The sequence below is a fragment of the Argiope bruennichi genome, chromosome 11 (genome assembly GCF_947563725.1).
Source record: "Argiope bruennichi chromosome 11, qqArgBrue1.1, whole genome shotgun sequence".
Classification (NCBI taxonomy): domain Eukaryota; kingdom Metazoa; phylum Arthropoda; class Arachnida; order Araneae; family Araneidae; genus Argiope; species Argiope bruennichi.
Window position 1 is genome coordinate 17,601,776 of NC_079161.1, and position 19,296 is coordinate 17,621,071.

The 19,296-nt window shown below is 31.5% G+C and overlaps 1 protein-coding gene across 1 annotated transcript; it reads left to right on the forward strand.

The window, feature by feature from the left end:
* Positions 1–5,652: 5,652 nt before the first annotated feature.
* On the forward strand, positions 5,653–6,159 carry LOC129957352 (histone-lysine N-methyltransferase SETMAR-like). Its single transcript, XM_056069637.1, has one exon. The coding sequence runs from the start codon at positions 5,653–5,655 to the stop codon at positions 6,157–6,159; it is 507 nt and encodes a 168-aa protein (XP_055925612.1).
* The last annotated feature ends 13,137 nt before the right edge of the window (positions 6,160–19,296 follow it).

Here is a 19,296-nt window from a genome sequence, read left to right on the forward strand (position 1 = left end):
TTTTATGCTACTTTTAAAGTGCTACAAAATTTCTTTAGAAATCAAAAGAGGGTCTATAAAAATAATCAAAACTGGATTGTATATTTTGCCTTTGTGGTGAATAGCTTATAAGCCAGTTAACAGTTACGCTACCCGAGCAATTGCTTTTGTATCGTGGTTATGTTCTGGACTGCGAACCACAAGGTCCCATATTCTATCCTCGCTCATCGCAAATTTGCTACACCTTAAAATCCCTTATTGCAAATCAAACATTTTACACTGAATTTGTGTGAAAATTGAAAGACAGGGATATAGTTTTCCAGTCATCCTTTTAACTAAATTTCAAAATAATTCTTAAATCTAAAAGTTAAAAGTTGATTTCACAAGTCATGTCCATTTACAAGAGAATTTTTTTCTGTTAATATTCATATATACTCAAAATAAATCTAGATTATTATTTTTTTCTTTTCTTCTTTTTACCTATTTGATTTCTTATCGATCTGCCGAATCGCGTTTCTGTGTTTCCATATTTTCTCTGTATAGAAAGAGCTACGTCCAGAATTTTTGACGCAAGGTCGCTCATTTCTTCCAATCTTGCCAACCATAAACACTGGATGTATCCAGCTAAAAGAATACATAGAGAGAGAGTAAAAAAAAACCAGGTTTTTATATTTTATTTTTTTTAAATAAAATAATTTTTTTATTTAAAAAAGTATTTTAAAAATAGATTAATGCTTAAAATTAATTTAACCGTCTGTGTTTTAATTAGTGAAATCGTGCTCTTTCTGTAAAATATGTAAAGATATGACTCCGGATCAAAAAACACGAATCAGCTGTGCAATAAAACTCTGTTGAGGTTCATTGATTAAATTTTATTTTTGATTGAATATTCTATTAATGTTCATTGATTAAATTCAATCTTTGGTTGTATATTCTATTAGTGCTCATTGATTAAATTCTATTTTTGACTAATACTCTATTAATGTTCGATTGAATTATGTCTATTTTTTAAATATCCTAGTTATCCTATATGTTGAAAACAATCTCATTCCAGTTCAAAGAAGCAGAAAGAAATTGACATGATGCTATCATGACTCAGTTTTTATTAAAGAGTAATTTAAATCATGTAATGAATTTCACTGCTTATGCTACACATTTGTTACCGATTTCTGTTCCTCCAGATGGCGCTGTCGAGCGTCATTTTTATAATTGGTATGAGCCTCACTTTGTGTGGCAGGCAACGGAATGGAAGATTGGAAGACACTGGAGTTGTCTAATAATTTGCTCCCAAAGTAAATTTACTGTACATAGTTTATATAATTTCAAGTAACTTCCAAAAATAAATTATTGAAAAGACAATTTGAAATTCTTGATCCACTGGACCACATATCCAATAGTATTATTCTATTTCAAGCCATCTTAAGCTGTGAAGCGATCTTGCATTATTTTTCATTTTACACAATGCACATTGGAATAGCAAATTAAATTAGCATAACACATTTCACTTGAGCATCAAGATCAATTCACACTACCATAAAATATGCTCTGTAAAACTCCAGTTCAAATGTTGCATCTAATGTATACCATGTAAGTATTGTTCTTGATGGAAGAAAAATACTTTTGGAGTTCGAAATTATCATTAAATCCTTGCTCAATAATTTTTTGGACGTACAATTCTCATTTCGACATTAGAATCTTGACTAAAACTACATAGAGGTCACACTTTTTTGCTTTTTATTAGTGATTAAATTCTTTTAGCTATTTATTAACTTTTTCTGTTTGTATTAAAACATATAAGCATTGCCTCTGAAAGTAAGAACAGTTCTTTTGGAGATTTTAATAATCTTCTTCTTACTTTATGATTTTTCAAGATATATAATTCTTGTTCTTACATTAAAACCTTACTTAGAATTTGCTTTAACTATTTAAAACCGTTTTCTGTTGATGTTAAATCATTCATGCTCAGCTCTTTATTAGAAAAGTGAAATTTAAATCGTATTGATGGCATTTGAATTTGTTCCTAGTAGTCTAAAATTGCAGTTATTTTAAATTATATTGAAATTTTTCATTTTTAAAGTACTGATAACGAATGAGCACTTTAGAAAGAACTAGGATTTAACTAGAATTATAATAAGAACAAGAAATATAAGAACATTTTGTTCTTTATTAGTTTTTCAGTTTTGTTTAGCTATTTAAAAGACGTTTTCTGTTTATGTTAAATAATTCATGTTCATCATTTTTATTAGAAAAGTGAAATTTAAATCATATTGATGGAATTTGAATTGGTTCCTAATAGCCTAAAATTTCAGATATTTTAAATTACACTGAATTTTTTCTTTTTTATATGATGGATAATTAATGCATACTTTTATGTTTAAAAAGACACAGGATTGTACAGCTCTACTGGCTTTCATTGTATATTTAATAAGTCAGGATTCAATAAAAAAAACTAAACTAAACTCAGTGGCACGATAGCCCATATGGACTAAGGCTTACAGTGTCCATATCTGCTTTCTTGACCCAGGACCCTGGGGTGCAAGGCATATGCCCAGGTTAGGTGGTCAGCCTAACGCGGAACCCCCAGTGTTTAGTTCTCAAGCATGTGGTCCTCAATTTATCGACCTACTAAGGGGGTGAAAGGCTGAGTCGACCTTGAGAAGAAAGAAATAGATTAGAGATTAGACTTCGCTAGAAAATATTTTTTAAATGTTTTTAAATATTTTCTAACGAAAACTTCATTTCAACTTTTGTGTTATAACTGTTAGAAGCAATAAGATATTTTTCCTCAAAAAGTTTGGGTGAAATTCCATAAAATATAAATGCAGCGCAAAAAATTATTTTATATAAGGATGGAATTGTTTCAGACTTTATAAGATTTAATTACATGTTTAAATGACCTACACAGTTATTTTTGACATGCTGCGAAATCTAGCAGCTACAATTTTATGATTATATATGTAGTTAAAAAAAATGTTTAACATTGCAATTGAAATTCCTTGTGACTTTATGAATTGATTTTTATATCTTTCATATTTATAATTTTAAATTTTTATCATTAATGGAAGTTGTTTTCTTTAATTACATTCGCAAAATTGTATTTGAAAAAGAAAGCAAAATGTATTTAAAATACATGTATGTTACCTTCCAGTCCTATGACGTCACCTCCTGCGGCCATGACACCTATAATAGCAGTTAAAAAAAATATAGTCAGTTATCAGATATAAATAACTTATTCTGATTTTAAAAATATGGAAATTGAAGATTTGACGCACTAAATGTTACACAGTACACTGGCAATCGTATGTGTGTTTCTGAGGGCGATATATGATAACCTACACCTGCTCTGGATTGGTCAGTGTGTGTGTGCGTGTGTGTGTATGTCTGTGTGTGCATGCGTGTGTATGTATGCGTGTGTGCGCGTCTGTGTGTGTACTACATACATAGTGGAATTACGCGGCTTTATAAGGTTACTGTTTTATGTTACTTCATTTAAATTTGAATTACGCTAATAGAATAAAGAAAAATTCTTAAAATAATATTTTTAAATACTGTATTCTTCATTTTTGTTTGTAAAATTCTAATAGTTATTAACATTAGTGTAAATCCGTAATATCTAAACGAAGTAAATACTTGTAGAATGGTGTAGAAATATCCAAAAGAGCGCAAGGAAACTGAAACACAAGTAGAATCAAGATTGGAGTAGGCATGAAATCCACACAGTAAGACGGTAAGAGAAACCGTTTCACCAATGTAAACGCTATAAAAACTATACGTTTCTGCTCATATTCTTAATTTACCCTCTAGTAATGCTTTTTTTTATGTGTTTGTTATTCTAGACATGCTTTGTATTTTCACCTTGAATTTGTACCATTCCCCTATTTTTCACTTTATATAATGGGATAGATATATGATTTTAGATATTGGCACATTGTTTGATATTTCTATATGTCTATGTCTACCAAACTACTATGTCTTCCATCCTTTGGACATTGTGATATTTTTTTAAGCTTATGTGTGTCGCTGCTTTCTATATGTACTTTTCAACTTAATCTCCTGAACTCAGAGTTGGTTTGCTAACTATTCAATTTAAATGAACTATAATGTATACCATAGGTTCCCAAAGTGGTCCAGATGGACCCCCAGGGGTCCATAGGAGGCCACACGGGGGGTCCACGTAGACGGGAAAAAAAACAGGGGTTCACAAGTTGTAAGTGGGGGTCCACGAAGAATTTTCTGGTTTTCATAATAAAGAACACAAATTTTGGCTTGGATTTACCTATCAACGCAGGTAGGTAGCATCATTCACCAGGTAGGTACTCTGAAATATTCGAGACTCAGTTCAAACACAGAATTAAATAGAACAATAGATAATAGTACAAGTGTACACCACATGTCGAGACTTCCAAAGTGCCGCCCGTGCGCCCGCTCGTCCGGAATGCTTGTTTAGGCCTGCAAAGGGATGAAATGCGACTTGCGCTGTGCTACTTTTTTAAAACTGAAAATGTGCTACTTTTTTTTTCTTCTTAACACCCCCAATTTAGGGTGATATTTTTTAGGAGTTTTGAGAATACAGTAGAAATGTAGCAGCAGAGGGTCTACCGAAAATAGTAAAACTTTGAAAGTGGTCCACGTGAAAAAAACGTTTGGGAACCTCTGATGTATACCCTTATTTACCACCCATATTCTGGCGATGACTGCAAGTCTTTTATAAATAAATAACGCTTCCCTTCCCGGTGACCTTTAAGATCTAACACTTTTTCGGTTAGGCAGGTAGTCGCGCGGTAAAAGTTTGACCAATATGAACGGTTGGTTACCTATTCAGCCAAGACAAGTAATTCTGATATTACTAATTTTTCAAGTTTCAATCCAATAAATCATTAACTTACAATCGACATATATGTATACAGCATAAATAATTAATAATAGTGGTAAACAATACGAGTTTGATACAAATAGTGGTAAGAATTTTGCATACTCATTAAAAGATTGTTTAGGTTTTTCTAATAATATCTTTCCAACATTTAATACTATAATATTCAAAATTTTAAATATTTTTGTTAACTTCATGATTTCTATAATGTATTGCGTTTCAAAAATAAATTCCTATGCTGCTTACAAAAGACAAAAAAAAAAAGAAGAATGGAGTCTTTTTGACACCATGTCTCTGGCCACGTGAGGAAATTCGTCTCCAGTTACGGGTTAACGTTCTTTATATTGGCTTGGTGCATAATTATTAGGCGTGTCTTTGACGTAATGTATTTTAATGGAAAAAAAATTTTTAATTTATAAATTTATGAATTAAAATATTCTTCTACTTTTAGATTATAAAATTGCGTGTCTATAGTCTGTGGTGATGTTCATGTAGAGTGTTGTATAAAGCATTTCATCGCTATTAGAAAAATAAACTCTTTTATTACACTAACAACTATCGGAACATCGCTGCTTAGCGCACGTATACATAGAACGGGGATTCCCCGGGAGAAGTATTAACATAGATTGTATTAGGGAAAGTAGATAGGTAGCGCTTTAGAATGACATGAATAAAAGATGGCGCTACGATCACTACAAGTCATACTCATGTTATATTGCACCACTTTGAGAAAGGTTGGAATTCAGCGCAGTCATTTCCGATCTCAACGAACTTTTCACTGAGGTCACAATCAGCGAAAGTCGATGCAGGAATTGTTTTCCCGTTTCAAATCTGGCGACACTAGCCTGGAAGAGAAGCCAGGGAGAGGCCGACCCTCGGATTTCGATGACAAGCCAAATTTGGCAACCGTGGAAGGGGACGAAAGCTTGACAACTCGAAGGCTGGCCGACAACTTCAATGTGGGCCATTCAACCATCCTCCGTCGTCTCAAAAATCTTGGAAAGATATGGAAATTGGCCGAATGGGTCCCCTACGAATTCAGCGACAACAATAAAGCCGAACGTGTTCAAATTTGTACCGATTTGCTTCAACGAAACGAGCGGGGTTTGTTTCTGAAGGATACAATCACTGCGGATGAATCATGGCTACTCTTCAGAAATCTCAAAAGGAAGAAGGTTTGCGTTTCTCCAGGAATTTCACCAAAAGGAATAATGAAGGATATGCACTGTAAGAAGGCAATGCGGCGCGTTTGGTGGGCCAGAAGCGGAATCACTCATTGGGAAATCCTCTTTAATGGGATTTGTTATTGATGAAATGGCGACGATGGGCATCAACAGTGGCGAATTCCAGACAAAAAAGGCAAGCGGTAATTCAACATCAAAGCAATGTCTATCTGGCTCAACTCGGCCGCCTTCACGCTGCAATCGTCTGATAATTTAAAAACGCCTGCTAATTATGCACTAACCCAATAGCATTCGCATTTATTCACTTGATTTTTTTTTTTTTTTTTTTTTTTTTTTTGCAAACTCGCCAAATAATTTATGGTATTTTTTTTTAATGAAATAATTCCTTTTTCTCATGAAACTTAGAAGATGTCACACAATGCGTCAAACATATTACAGAACTGAAAGCTTGATACCATATAGCAATGGGATTTGGAGCTCCAAATTACGAATTTTCATTGACAAGCGTCGAACATTCGAGTTGAAAGATGTTCCAGTAGTTGGTCTTTTTCATCAGAAACGCGAGAGAACGATCATGCAGTGTTAACGGACTTAGAAATTTTCTGAGTTGGAATGAGTTTTTCTGCGCATGCTCAGATTTAAACAGGAGAAAACGAGTAATATTCACTCTATTACTTAGTAAGAAATGGAAAATATAAATGAGCACAGAGAAGGGTTTTTTTTCCGCATTTGGAAATCGAAGATTTTAAGAAAGATGCCATTAGATTTTAGAAATTTTTCTATTTACTAAAAGAAAAAAAAAACTGAACAATTAGGACACACTAAATTCTGTCTTGGTTACGATTATTCATATGAAACGCTGTATTTATCTTCTTTGATGCAGATATAACTTTGAATTGCTTTTAAAATTTCTTCCAAAAATATCACGGTATTCTGTGATATTTGGATTCTATTCATCTTCACGTTCCTCCCTGTGATCATCCCCTGATGAATTCACGATAATTCGATTTAAAAACGTATTTTGAATGATTCGCGCATTTCTAAACAGAAATCTGTGCATACTATAAGAGGAATGCAATTAGCAATCACGTTTCAGGCAGTAAACAATGACCTTGCCCTTAATACTTTCGCCTATACCAACACAGAGTGAGAGACATCGATTAGAGGGGCCTAGTATATATTTACCCCTAAAAAATAACCCCTATAAAAACCCCTAAAAAAAGTCCGATAACACTGTATGATCGTTCTCTCACTATCCCTACTTTTTTCATCCGTGCCAAAGGAAATCTTCAGAGTTCGAAGCAAACCATTCATTTGAGTTTGCGTGTGGCTGCACGGCATGGGTCATTTTGCTGTCATTAAAAAGTTACTTATTTTGTCTTTCCTATAGGTCTTTCTTATTGTACTTATGATTCTTTAGTATATTTGAGAAATTATTTTGAGGGAAATAAAGGTTATTTGTGCTGTCGTAAGTTGACGAATTTTCATTAATAGTTGCAGCATACTAGATTTTTAATAAATACAAGATTTTTTTCATATTTAGCCAAATAAAAAAAGTGGATATGTTTCGAATGATGATAATCTGGGTTATTTCATTTGTTTCTTTAAATGTTTGCACTAATTCAATGTATAAGTACCATAGCATTGAAGCTTGGAAGAGCATCTAATCTTACTTAATTGTCCTTAAATTAATATAAATTCAATAGAATATAATCTCAATTCCACCAATGTCACTTGACACGAGCTCGAACCCCGCTATTCGAAGAATTCTCACGTGTGTGGTAGCTGGCGCACGTATAAATCTGTCGTGGTCACAAAGTCCTCCATGTCGAGAGTAATACCACTGGGGATACCGGGTCAGGGATGACCGTTCTCTGACTCAGGTCTAAAGTACGATCTGTGGATAAGCGAGTGAAATGCATGAATGAAGTCCGCACCGTAAAAAGGGTTGTGACGTGTGTGTAGCTAAGTCGTACTCTTGGCCCTAGATGGCGCTACTGAAAAACAAGAGACGCACCCTTGGTTTAAAATCTAAAGTCAGTGGGCTTGTCTATGATAAGTACCATTAGAAACAACAAGAGCTTCATAGATGTAATAATAAAGTCTTCCAACAGAACTAATTATTGCTCTCTTAAACTGAAACAATATCATTTAAGTATTAAATATTCTCAACCGTTTTTATTAACATTCTATATTCGGACAGCAGTCTTGGGATTAAAATTTATAAGGTGTTTTCCCCCCTTCCATCGACAATTTTTCTCAATATGCATGCGAAATTAATTTCAAAAAGTACCAAAACAATGAAAAATAGTTTAAAGTCAAACTAATGAAAAACTTTTTTACTTTTTATCAGGTTTGACACATGCTGGTTCAACAAGTAAGAAATGTCTTCTGTAGAATAATCAATGCTGATTGAATAATAGTAGACGATATCGGCCAAGGCTGAAACAGAGTCGCATAGAAATTCATTTATATATGTAATAGTTTATGAATATTTTTGCATTTTGTAATAGTTTGAATTTTCATAATTCAAAACACTCAGGATATGAATATTAGACTACACAAAAATGTACTCATATTTGTATACATATTGTTACGAATCCTTGATGCGGCTTCCCAGCATAGTGGGTTCCATAGGAGATCCCAGAGCTTGGCGATAAACTTGGCGACCATTTGGCGACTTTGGCGCCAAAATAGATTATACCCGAAACATCGAGAATTTTCCCGATCCGTCCAGTAGGAACCGAGTTACGACTCGAACGTTCCTGATTGATTGAGAGGCTTCTAGCCCCGCCTCCTGAGACCTATAAAAGGAAGCAGTCCTGCCGCTGCCGAGAGTCGAGGGCCAGTGGAGTCGAAGAGTAGTCGGAAGCTACGGTGAAGAATTGGTCTTCCAGAGATAAGCGGAGCAGCGACGGAGTCAAGCTAGTGCTGAACTAAGCTGTGTGCTACTGTCTGCAGTAGAGTCTGTTGTATGCTGCACGTCTCGGCTGAAGATAATCGTCTTCTGTGCTGTATATAGTTGTCGTCTTTGTGCTGTCTTGTGTGTCTTCGTGTAAATAAACGTCGTTGTTTTATTTTCTACTGCCGCCTGCTGATTGAGCGTTCTTCACACCATATAACTTCCACTATCCAAACAAACCCGGAAATTTCGGAACAATATTTTCATTAATGGGCAAGACTCATATCATTAAGCTTTGCCTTTTATTTGGAAATTAGTCATTGAATTGAAATATTGGACTTGCTTGAAATATTGGACTATATTTCATCTCAGTTAAATCCTTTGAGTATAACGTGATACTCATAAATTCTCTTTTAAAAAGTACAAGAATCAGCTTCTGACACACAGTAAAGAAGGGTTTAAGGCGTGTAAAATATTTAAACTGCATTATTTTACAAACCTTACATACGTTCTGCTTATTGTGTGAATGAAACTTCCTAGTGATACTTGAACAAGTCTGTCACAGTATCACTAAAAGCGAAACTGTCTGAATCATGTTCTCTTTGCCTTTCGTAAAACTGTAACCTCTCTTTCATAATCCTCATGAAAGCTGCGAGAATGTTAAACATAATTTTTCTTCCTTAGCTTTTATCAACGGAAGGAAAATAAGAACATTTAAATATTTGATGAAACAATAAAAATACTATAGTAAATTATTTTTTTAAAAAAAACCAAGAAAGAAATTCTTTGAAAAATTATCAAAATTCAAAACAAGTCATATAATTAAATTACATTACTTTAAAAAAAACATTTTTTTTTAAAATTTAAACTAGTATAAATATCGTTTTGTGCTATAACATTTAAAGAAATTATCGTGAAAAAATGCCAAAAGATTGCTTATTTTTTTAATCGAAATTTTAAAAAACACTCCAAGGTACACATTACCCCTTTCAGAGTGCCAAGTTTTGTGCTCCAGGTCAAACAATCTAACATGTAGACAACAGACATAGAGATATCCTTTAGTATTAGTAAAGACAGAAGTATAGAAATATAAAATGTTGTGCGAATTATAATACAGACTTTGAAAAAAGAAATGTTGTCAGATTTTTTTTCTATGAATAGGAAAGCAGCTTTTTTTAGATAATAACAGTACCTTTAATTTTACTTACTCTTTTCAACTACAGAACAATTGATAAATACCACATTTCATGGTAAAAGGAATCAGTTAAGAAGACATCACAGTATAGGTTATTCTATGTTTTATGGTAAAAGACAGCGATAGTCTGATGTGAGTTATCTTCGGATTTAAAAGATCGATAATCCAGCATATAAACTCATCTCTTGCCTATTGCACATTTACTGTTTTATATAGAACTGAGTTAATGTGGCGTAAAAATATGGAGATTTGGTTGCACACTCCGGTATCATCAGATCATTGATTAAAAGTTACTAACTCTGTTAGAAAATAGCATTACATCCGTGTAACTTCAATAGATACATTATTACGGAAGAATACATTTTAACAGTTGTTTCAGCACAATATATTCTCTCTAAACATCTTGCGCTGTAGAATCCAATCCAATTGATATGAGACGTTAATTTAACTATTTCGTTGACATTATTTCTTTTTAATTCTAAACCTTATAATATTCTTAATTTCATACCTTAAAAACCACTCTGATCTCCAAATAAAATCTTTAATTTGTTGATTCTGTCAGAAAACAGTTGTCACGGGTTTTGGAAGATCTCAGCACTTAATTTTTTTCTTGATTAAAATCGAATTTTTAGATTAATTTAAAGTCTTATTGATACTTTAGTTTTGAAAACATTGATATATTGAATTGACATCGGAAACACACTACTATAAAAAAAAACTTAAACTCGAATTTTCCAACAAGCGATTTAAAAAAATCGATAACAAAATTTCATGTTAAAAAACAGGAAAGAAATCAAATTGAATAAAATTAATAATGTTCAATATGTTTTAAAGAAATTATAAAGTGCTCATCTATGAAATTGAACGAATAGTTAATTATCTGTTCCCTGTAACCCACGTTGTCTTGAATGTATTAAAGAAATGTTGGAAAAGAAGTTAATGAAGAGAGAAGCAAGTGCTTCATCTTCCACCTGGTATTTCAAAAGTCAGAACGATGCCTGATGTTTTCTTTTCCATTGGCTTCCTTTCTTCATATTCGGGTCTTTCTCCCTGCAACCTTATAAACTTTCTTACAAATTCTGGCAGGAATACAGCATTGCAGAAGGTTTCTTGCCTAGGATCACCTAAAAAGAAGCCAATCAATGTTCGAAAACCAAATTTTTTTTTGAGTAACTTGATATTTCACTAAAGTTTATCATTTACTTATTTGTAAAAAATTTTATTTTTCCAAAAATACTTTTAGATCTCAAATTTTTAAAAAAAATTGCTTAGCTAGTGTACAAGTTAAAAACGAAGAAAAATTACTTAGCCAATATACAAGTTAACAATGTAGAAACTTTACATAGTAAATATAAAAGTTAACAACGAAGAACACTCGCAATTAGGGCACCAATCAAACCAAAGGGATGCTTGTGCAGCTATTCTGCTTGATTGTTTGGCTTCACAAACTTAACTAACTTGTGGTGGTAACATCATAAGCCAGATAACAACTTCAGGAGAAGAGTGGACACTTTTGTCTAGTGGCTTTGTTACTCGGCTCTGAACCCTAATGTTGCGAGTTCGAATCTCAAACTCGCACATTGGTGACCCTGGTTCTGAACAACCGCATCCTTCATTCAGCTGTCGTGGCTCCATCTACCGGCAGCAACCACTCACACACGCTTGCTGTCGCCCGCCAAAACACTTGGCGCGATAACAACATTCGTCGCTCGCCATAACTGGCGCGATAAACTCTACCGACTCGTTGGACGGGGACTGTTGTGGTGGTAACATCATAAGCCAGATAACAACTTCCGGTGAAGACTGTACACTTTAGTCTAGTGGCTTTGTTACTCGGCTATCAACCCTAAGGTTGCGAGTTCGAATCTCAAACTCAATTACAGATTCTAATGCTTATATTCTGCACTTCTGTAATTCATATTAGATATTTATACTGCAGAAATTAACATACTGTTGTCATTACAAAATTTCATTTATTTTAGTTCAGTCTGAGATTTTAATTTCTTGATTCAAGCTTTAAAAAAATGTCCAATTGACAAAATTGACCATCTTTTGGTGATTTCTCGCCATATGAAATACTCCTGACAATGTTTACTATATTCCTAAAGCAGCGTTCACACGAGGCCAACTATTGCCCTCAATCGAAAGTCACGCCTTCTTCAGAAAGATCACGTGATAGTAATGGGACAAAGGGAAATAGTTTTGATGAGGCAACCATTTGTTATTGTCCCAATGTGGTCACGTGATATTCCTGAGGTTGGCGTGACATTTCGATTGTGCGCAATATTTGCCTCGTGTGAATGCTGCTTAAGTAATTTGTTACCATCCAAGATGATGGACATTTAGCACGATTTTGGCATACTTGGCGGATAACTGTACATTATTCATTAGTCTGCTTTTTCAATAAGTTGTTTCGTCAGGGTAAAAGAAAAAATAAAAGAATGATTTGTTGATTGATTGAAATAGGATGTGAATGGGATTTTAAATGATTTGTTCTGAACTCTGTATATTACTTATTATCTACTAGTTGCCTTTGATGACCAGCTGTTTCACCGGGGATAATGATTATCTTTAATTTCATTTAAATTATTTAGATTTATCTTCGTATCCATGATTTGAAGTAATATCTGAATCGTTATATCTAAATTTTGAATATCCGTGAAATTGCCAGATATTCAAAATGTGTTATTTTTATTGTAGTTGTAGGTCAAAAGGTCTAATCTGCACAGCGCCAGCACGCATACTTTATTAATAGTAGAGATTACTTCAGTAGGTATAATTAGAATAAAATGGAAAAAACTGCTTATTTTTTAAAATGCGAAATAAACAAACAAAAAACATATCAAAATTTGTGCTTGAACAATGAATAGTCAAAATCATTTAAATCAAAACTTTTTTAATAAAAAGAAATATTTTTGCACAAATTTTTTACCTGAAAATCTTTTTTCCGTAAAAGTTTCAAAAGCCTCTTCTTCGGTTGCTTTTTTCTGCCAATTACAACAAGGACATATTCTTTTTACAATAGAATCCTCTGTACAAATTATAATGAATAAGTATTATGAGCACATTATTTAGCTTCCAATTGTTAAATTCTTTAAAATATTAAAATTCACGAGGAAAACATATTTCTTATTTTATAGTGGAGATGAAATTCTGAAAATAAATATCATTCGAAATAATCAGTAGCTTTAGAAAATTGTAACATAATCGAAAACTAAATTCGAATATATATTTTTGAAATTGATTGTGATATAAGTTATTGAAAACAGAAACAATATCCAAATGATTAATAAAATTTCGTTAGGATCAATGTTAAAGGCAAGAATTGATAAGATTTAAAGACAGTTGTACATTAACTGCATGCCAACAATCAGCAACAACAACAACAAAATAAATAAATAAAAAGCAAAAGAAAAATTGCCAAATGGCATACGGTTATTACATGTGGGATTTCAGATTAAAGTTCGGTTTCTTTCGAAGCACGACAAAACCGTGCCAACTATCCAAAAAACTCGCCATTATTCTACAAAAATAGTAGCAAACGACATTTAAAGTTGCAACAAAATTATAGGATTACTACTACGACAAGAAATTGCCAGAAAATTTTTACTTTAGACAACTACATTACATTTAAGTCAGACTTCAGGAAATCTTGCTTTCTACTTTGTCTTTTTCAGTAAATTTCAATTGAAATATAATAGTAGAAAACATATTAAATACGGAAATACATTCCAAAAAATTAAATATACATTTTTATTGTCAATCATAGCAAAAATTTTGTTTAAAATTAGAATTGAATTTAATGAAACTAATTATTAAAAATAATTTTAAGTACACGTACCTTCCATATTGAAGGTGACTTCTTTTCTCATAATAAATGGATAAATATAAAATAAACAGATTTTAAGACGATGCCAATGAAGTAAGGTAAAAAAAAAAAAAAAGAAGCAAAATTCAGCCGATTTGGAGAAATATGATTTGGTCAATAGATTAAGCAAAAAAAAAAAAAAAAAAAAAAAAAAAAAACATGTATTGTCTAGAAATTTAAAAAGAGCAATTTAAAATGAAATCACCAAATGAAATTTTTTAAAATTAATAAAACTATAAGTAATAAATTCATATCTTTTATATTTGCACACAGTGGAAAAAAAATCAGATTCTGTGATATCTAGTCACAGCCGACTAGATTTTACTCAAACCCATTTCTGAGTTCGGGCAAGGAAGTCAAAGTTATGATGGGCGCTGATTTAATAAAAATTTTCCACCCAAATATTAAAATTAAATTAATTTAAATGTCTTTACTAGCTTTGAGTAGCAAGAGAGAGAAATAAATTTAATTTTATACTTATTGTAAAATTGCAATTTAATTTTATACATATTTTTATAATTGTATAATATATAAATGCTATTACAAAATGTTTGTAATCATTAAATAAAAAACTAATATTTAATATTAAATATTAACGTAATCTTGAACATCTGAAGAGTAATTCTTCTTCCACTACGTGTTGTTTTAAATTTTGTATCTTCTGCCTTTCCATTTCCATTCCCGTTTAATGGAATATTTTTCTTTCTTTCTTTTTTTTTCTTCTTTTTTTTTTATTAAAGATGTAAAGAATCATTTTCACCTGAGACTAATATATAAGCTTATTTCAATCGATCGACAGAAAGATGCGGTCCTTTCTTTTAATTCTCACTGTATAATCCTGGTCATTTCTGGTAACCGCAAGATACGTGTGACAGGTGGATGGACACTTTCTGTGCCGCTTTCTGTGGTTGGGTATAGGGATGACGAATATTTCAGGAACGCTTAGTACGCAACCAATATCATAAAGTCACAAATACCATTGATCAATATTTTTCAAAGAGCGGTGTGATTCAAATCCTTGATACGATCTTAATGGTGATATTTCGATTTCAGGTTTTGGATCACGATAGAAAGTAACAATCGATACGATATCACTGAAATTTACCGGAGCGGTGACTTCACTGGAAAGTAACAATAGATAGGATTCCTCCAATGGAAGCTCTCGAACAAAACAGAAAAGGTGAAATCTGTGAATGGATTGAAAAGTGAACGGACCGGTTATTGGAATAATCGTATCATTGAATTGCATATCACTGAAATTTATCGGAGGGGTGACTTCACTGCAAAGTGTGAAGTCGCCGTTCCACTTCATGAGAGTAACCTTGACTTTCCGATATTCGCATTTGATGATGCACTATTCCATACAAATCCTTTTTAATTCCTTGTGACTTGACTTTGCATATATTTCGTTTACTACTGGCGCTATCTATTGGTAGAATATAGAACTAAAGTAAACAATTTAAAGAAATGACATATATATTTAATTCAAATTTTTCAGAAAATGATTTATACTCCAATAAAGAAATTAAATAAATAATTTTGAAAAAAAATCAAATTTAGGAAGTAAGCTGAAATAGATAAATTAATTCAATCACACGTTACTTAAATTAGTAAATTAAGTATTAGTTACAATGAATAAATTTTATATTTAATATTAAGTAATAATTTTTAATGAATAATATGATTGAAATAACAGATATTTGGAACAAATATTTAAAAATAACAATAGTAAAATTATTTATTATTCAAAAAAAACGTGGATTATGCATTTCTACTGTCAATCGGGAGCTTTCTGCAAACTGTCGGTAAAATCAAAGAACCCCGGAAAATCACAAATCAGGGGAAAGAGGGCGAAATGCACTTGTCTCAAGACGCGTAGGGCAGTGGGAGTAGGGAGTGTTTGGAATCTGGCTTGGATCATCTTTCTTCTATTCGAGGGCAAAAGTAGCTTCTCCGTAGAAGGAGCGTGACAATACTCATCCTTTGTCTAATCTTGACTAATACTCATCTAGAGTCTTCACAAATAGGGAATTCCTCTTTATGGACTACTTTTACATATTGTTCTAACATTTTCGGCTTTCGCACCCATTTTGCTGGTTTTGAAAAATCAAGACAATAAACACAGTAAAGAAGAAAGATATAATTTTAAAAAATCTAAGCAAATGCAAAATAAATATTATTAAAATTCAAATAGTAAGCAAAATATTTAATATGCTGCACGATTGAGATGAGATGTTATTGCAATCGCACATAGATTTAACAGGAGCAATACGGTAGCTATGATTTCGGATGGTAGCTGGGGGCGCTGTGGTCGTTGATCAAACTTCTGAGTGAAATCTCTGATTCAATTTCTTTGTGAATTATCCCATAAGTAAAATTCAGCAGAGCCAGGTGAATTTTTTAAATACATAATTTCCATTGTTGGCATCTTTAACATGATATCACAAAGAAAGATAAGACCACAGAGAAAGAGTCAGAAATTTCACTCAGAAGTTTGGTCAGCAATTGCAGCGCCTCACATACAGTTTTTGTTAATCTAGCACTGTGCGATTGCGACAGGACGTATTAAAAATAATACAATCTATTTTTCTTACTAATTGGTATTTTAATATTATTTATTTCATGTTTTCTTATTATTTTTTGCTTAGATTTGTTATTTTATTTCTGTTTTTTTTTCTCATATGTCTCATTTCTTATTTTTTCTCAGTTTTCATATTTCCATTTCTTGGATCATTTTTCATATTCATGGAATTATGATAATTTAAATAATTTATTTATTCACAATAATAAACTAATTAATTAAATACGGGAATTTTGAGAGGTAGTAATGTAAAAAAAAATGATACTACATAATCTGATTCGAATCAAGAATTATTTATTTTTCTTATATGACCTGAATATCTAAATTACAACTGGTTTGAATTTGCATCTGATAGAAGAATATTAAGTATTTTTACGGCAATTTTTATATGTAAAGTTAATTTTTATTTAAAAAATATTCTTTTTGAAATAGTGAATTTTAAAAAAGATTTTATTCATAGATTTTTTTCTTAAATATAATGTTTGTTCAATAACATTACTTCGATTATTTCCGTTGAGAGTTGGATTGTTTCGAATACAGAATGCAGCAAGAATAATTATAGGAATGTAATTTGTTTTCAGGTTGGAAAAAACATAGAATTTAAGAAATGATTTGTAACACTTTTTTTTAGTGTATTTAAGGAGTTAACATGCATTTATTAAAAACAAATTACTGTTGAATTTAAAAAATATGCCGAGAGTTAGTATAATAATAACTTAACCTTTAAGCTTCGGCAACCCAAACTCGAAAAAGTTACTTTGGATGCGGGCATTCAGTGAGAGAAACTAAAAGATGCTTTCCCCTTCTTTTAAAGGCGTTTGTTGAAAATAACCTCTTCGATTTCAACCACCCGTAGAGTTAACGGGTCATCTGTCCCTTCCGTAGTAAGCGGGTTGCTTTTTTTTTGCAGTTTCGCCTAGTCCGAACCCTAGAGAAGACTTTTAATCTCAATTTTATTTATTATTTTTTTTTCCCTGAAAACTATTCCAGCAATTCTGTAGGAGAAATTGCAAATACGATATCTGCTGAATAGTTTAGTACATTAAACAACAATTTTAATTTTTTTCAATTATATTTAAAATTAAATCAATTTCTCAAGCATTACAGAAGCTGAGAATTTAGCTGACAACATTTAAACACATCGTTGTGAATTTTATTTTATTTTTATAATTTTCACCAATTTTAATAAAATGTAACGATATATATATAATGTATTAAAGATTCTAATTATCTATATCTTGTTTTTAAAAGTATTCACATCTCATCGTGCATCACACAGATAACAATTATCTGCTGTTTCGTAAATTAAAAACATCTTTTAAATGATTTTATAATATTATATTGCTCCCATAGAAATCGAATATAATTTTTATTCCTAACATAGTTTGAACGGTTTTTAATATAATTACTAGTAACGTTTTCCTATTCTATTGTCGATTCTTACAATTTATAGTAGTGATTTATTTTATTTTATTTATTTATTTATTTATTTATTTTTTTTTTTGCTGAGAATTTCAATTACTCTTTGCAGTGTAGTATTTTTGAAAACTATGCTCAATTTTGCAGATAATGAATACCTGAATTATAACGAAAAATTATTTTTCTGTAGAAAAGTTTACTAATACTTAGGTAATCACCAGATTTAAAACAATTAATTTTTTAAAAGTAAGATTAGATATGGTTTACTTAGAATTCGATACAAAAGATTACATTGCGATAATATTACGGTGAAAAGTAGTTAACAAAAAACTTTAAAATAAAACTTAAAACAATATATCTGGCATTCTAAATGATCAGCATTCGTTATTAAGTACAAGTTTTACTTGCAGCTGATTTAGATTATCTTTCAGGAATGCTTAAAATTAAATCTAGAATTCCTGACTTTTTTATGCAGCTACTTTATTTTATTTCAATACAAATATTTCTGGAATACATTAATTGCCTCAGTGGATTGAAATGAAGGTATAAAGATTTTACTATTTTCCTTCTGATATAGAAATACTAATCATTATTTTTGATAGATTTTAACAACCTCCTTCAATATTTTAAAAGTAGAATTATAATTTTTAATAAATGATTAATTATAAATTATTAAATCAATCGATTTCATAAATTATGAAAATCAATGATAAAACCAACAGCTTACTTAAAAATCAAAACCAAAATGTATTTTTAGCAGGAATATATCCTGTTCAAGTATTAAAATTTAAAGCTGGAAAAAACGGTAGGTCGTTTTAATACTGTGTTAGACCAATACATAGTGACTGGGAAGTATATAGGCCCAATGCCTCCAGTAAAAGGGGGAGGGACAAGCATGAAGACAAAACAAAGTGTTTTGACTCTTTTCAATGTAAAATATAATGACAGAGTGAAAAAAAAACAAAAAAAACCCGAGGTTCCATTTAGTTTTTCTGCACCATTTGTGGCGAATGGGAGCGAAGAAGTAACAATTTGTCTAGGGTTCCGATTACCTTCATAATACCATTCCGCCAGAAATTCTTTTTGTTCAAATGATTAGTGAATTCTTTCAAGTAAATCCAAAGTAAATTTTAGCTATTCAAAAGATGCTGAATTATTTCTGTAAAAAAAAAAAAAAAAAAAAAAAAAAAAAAAGAACGCTTGAAGAAATAAATATTTAAAATACTCAGGAAAAAGAAAACTGTCGCACATATATATATATATATATATACGTAATGCTTGGATATTGAAGCGTTAGG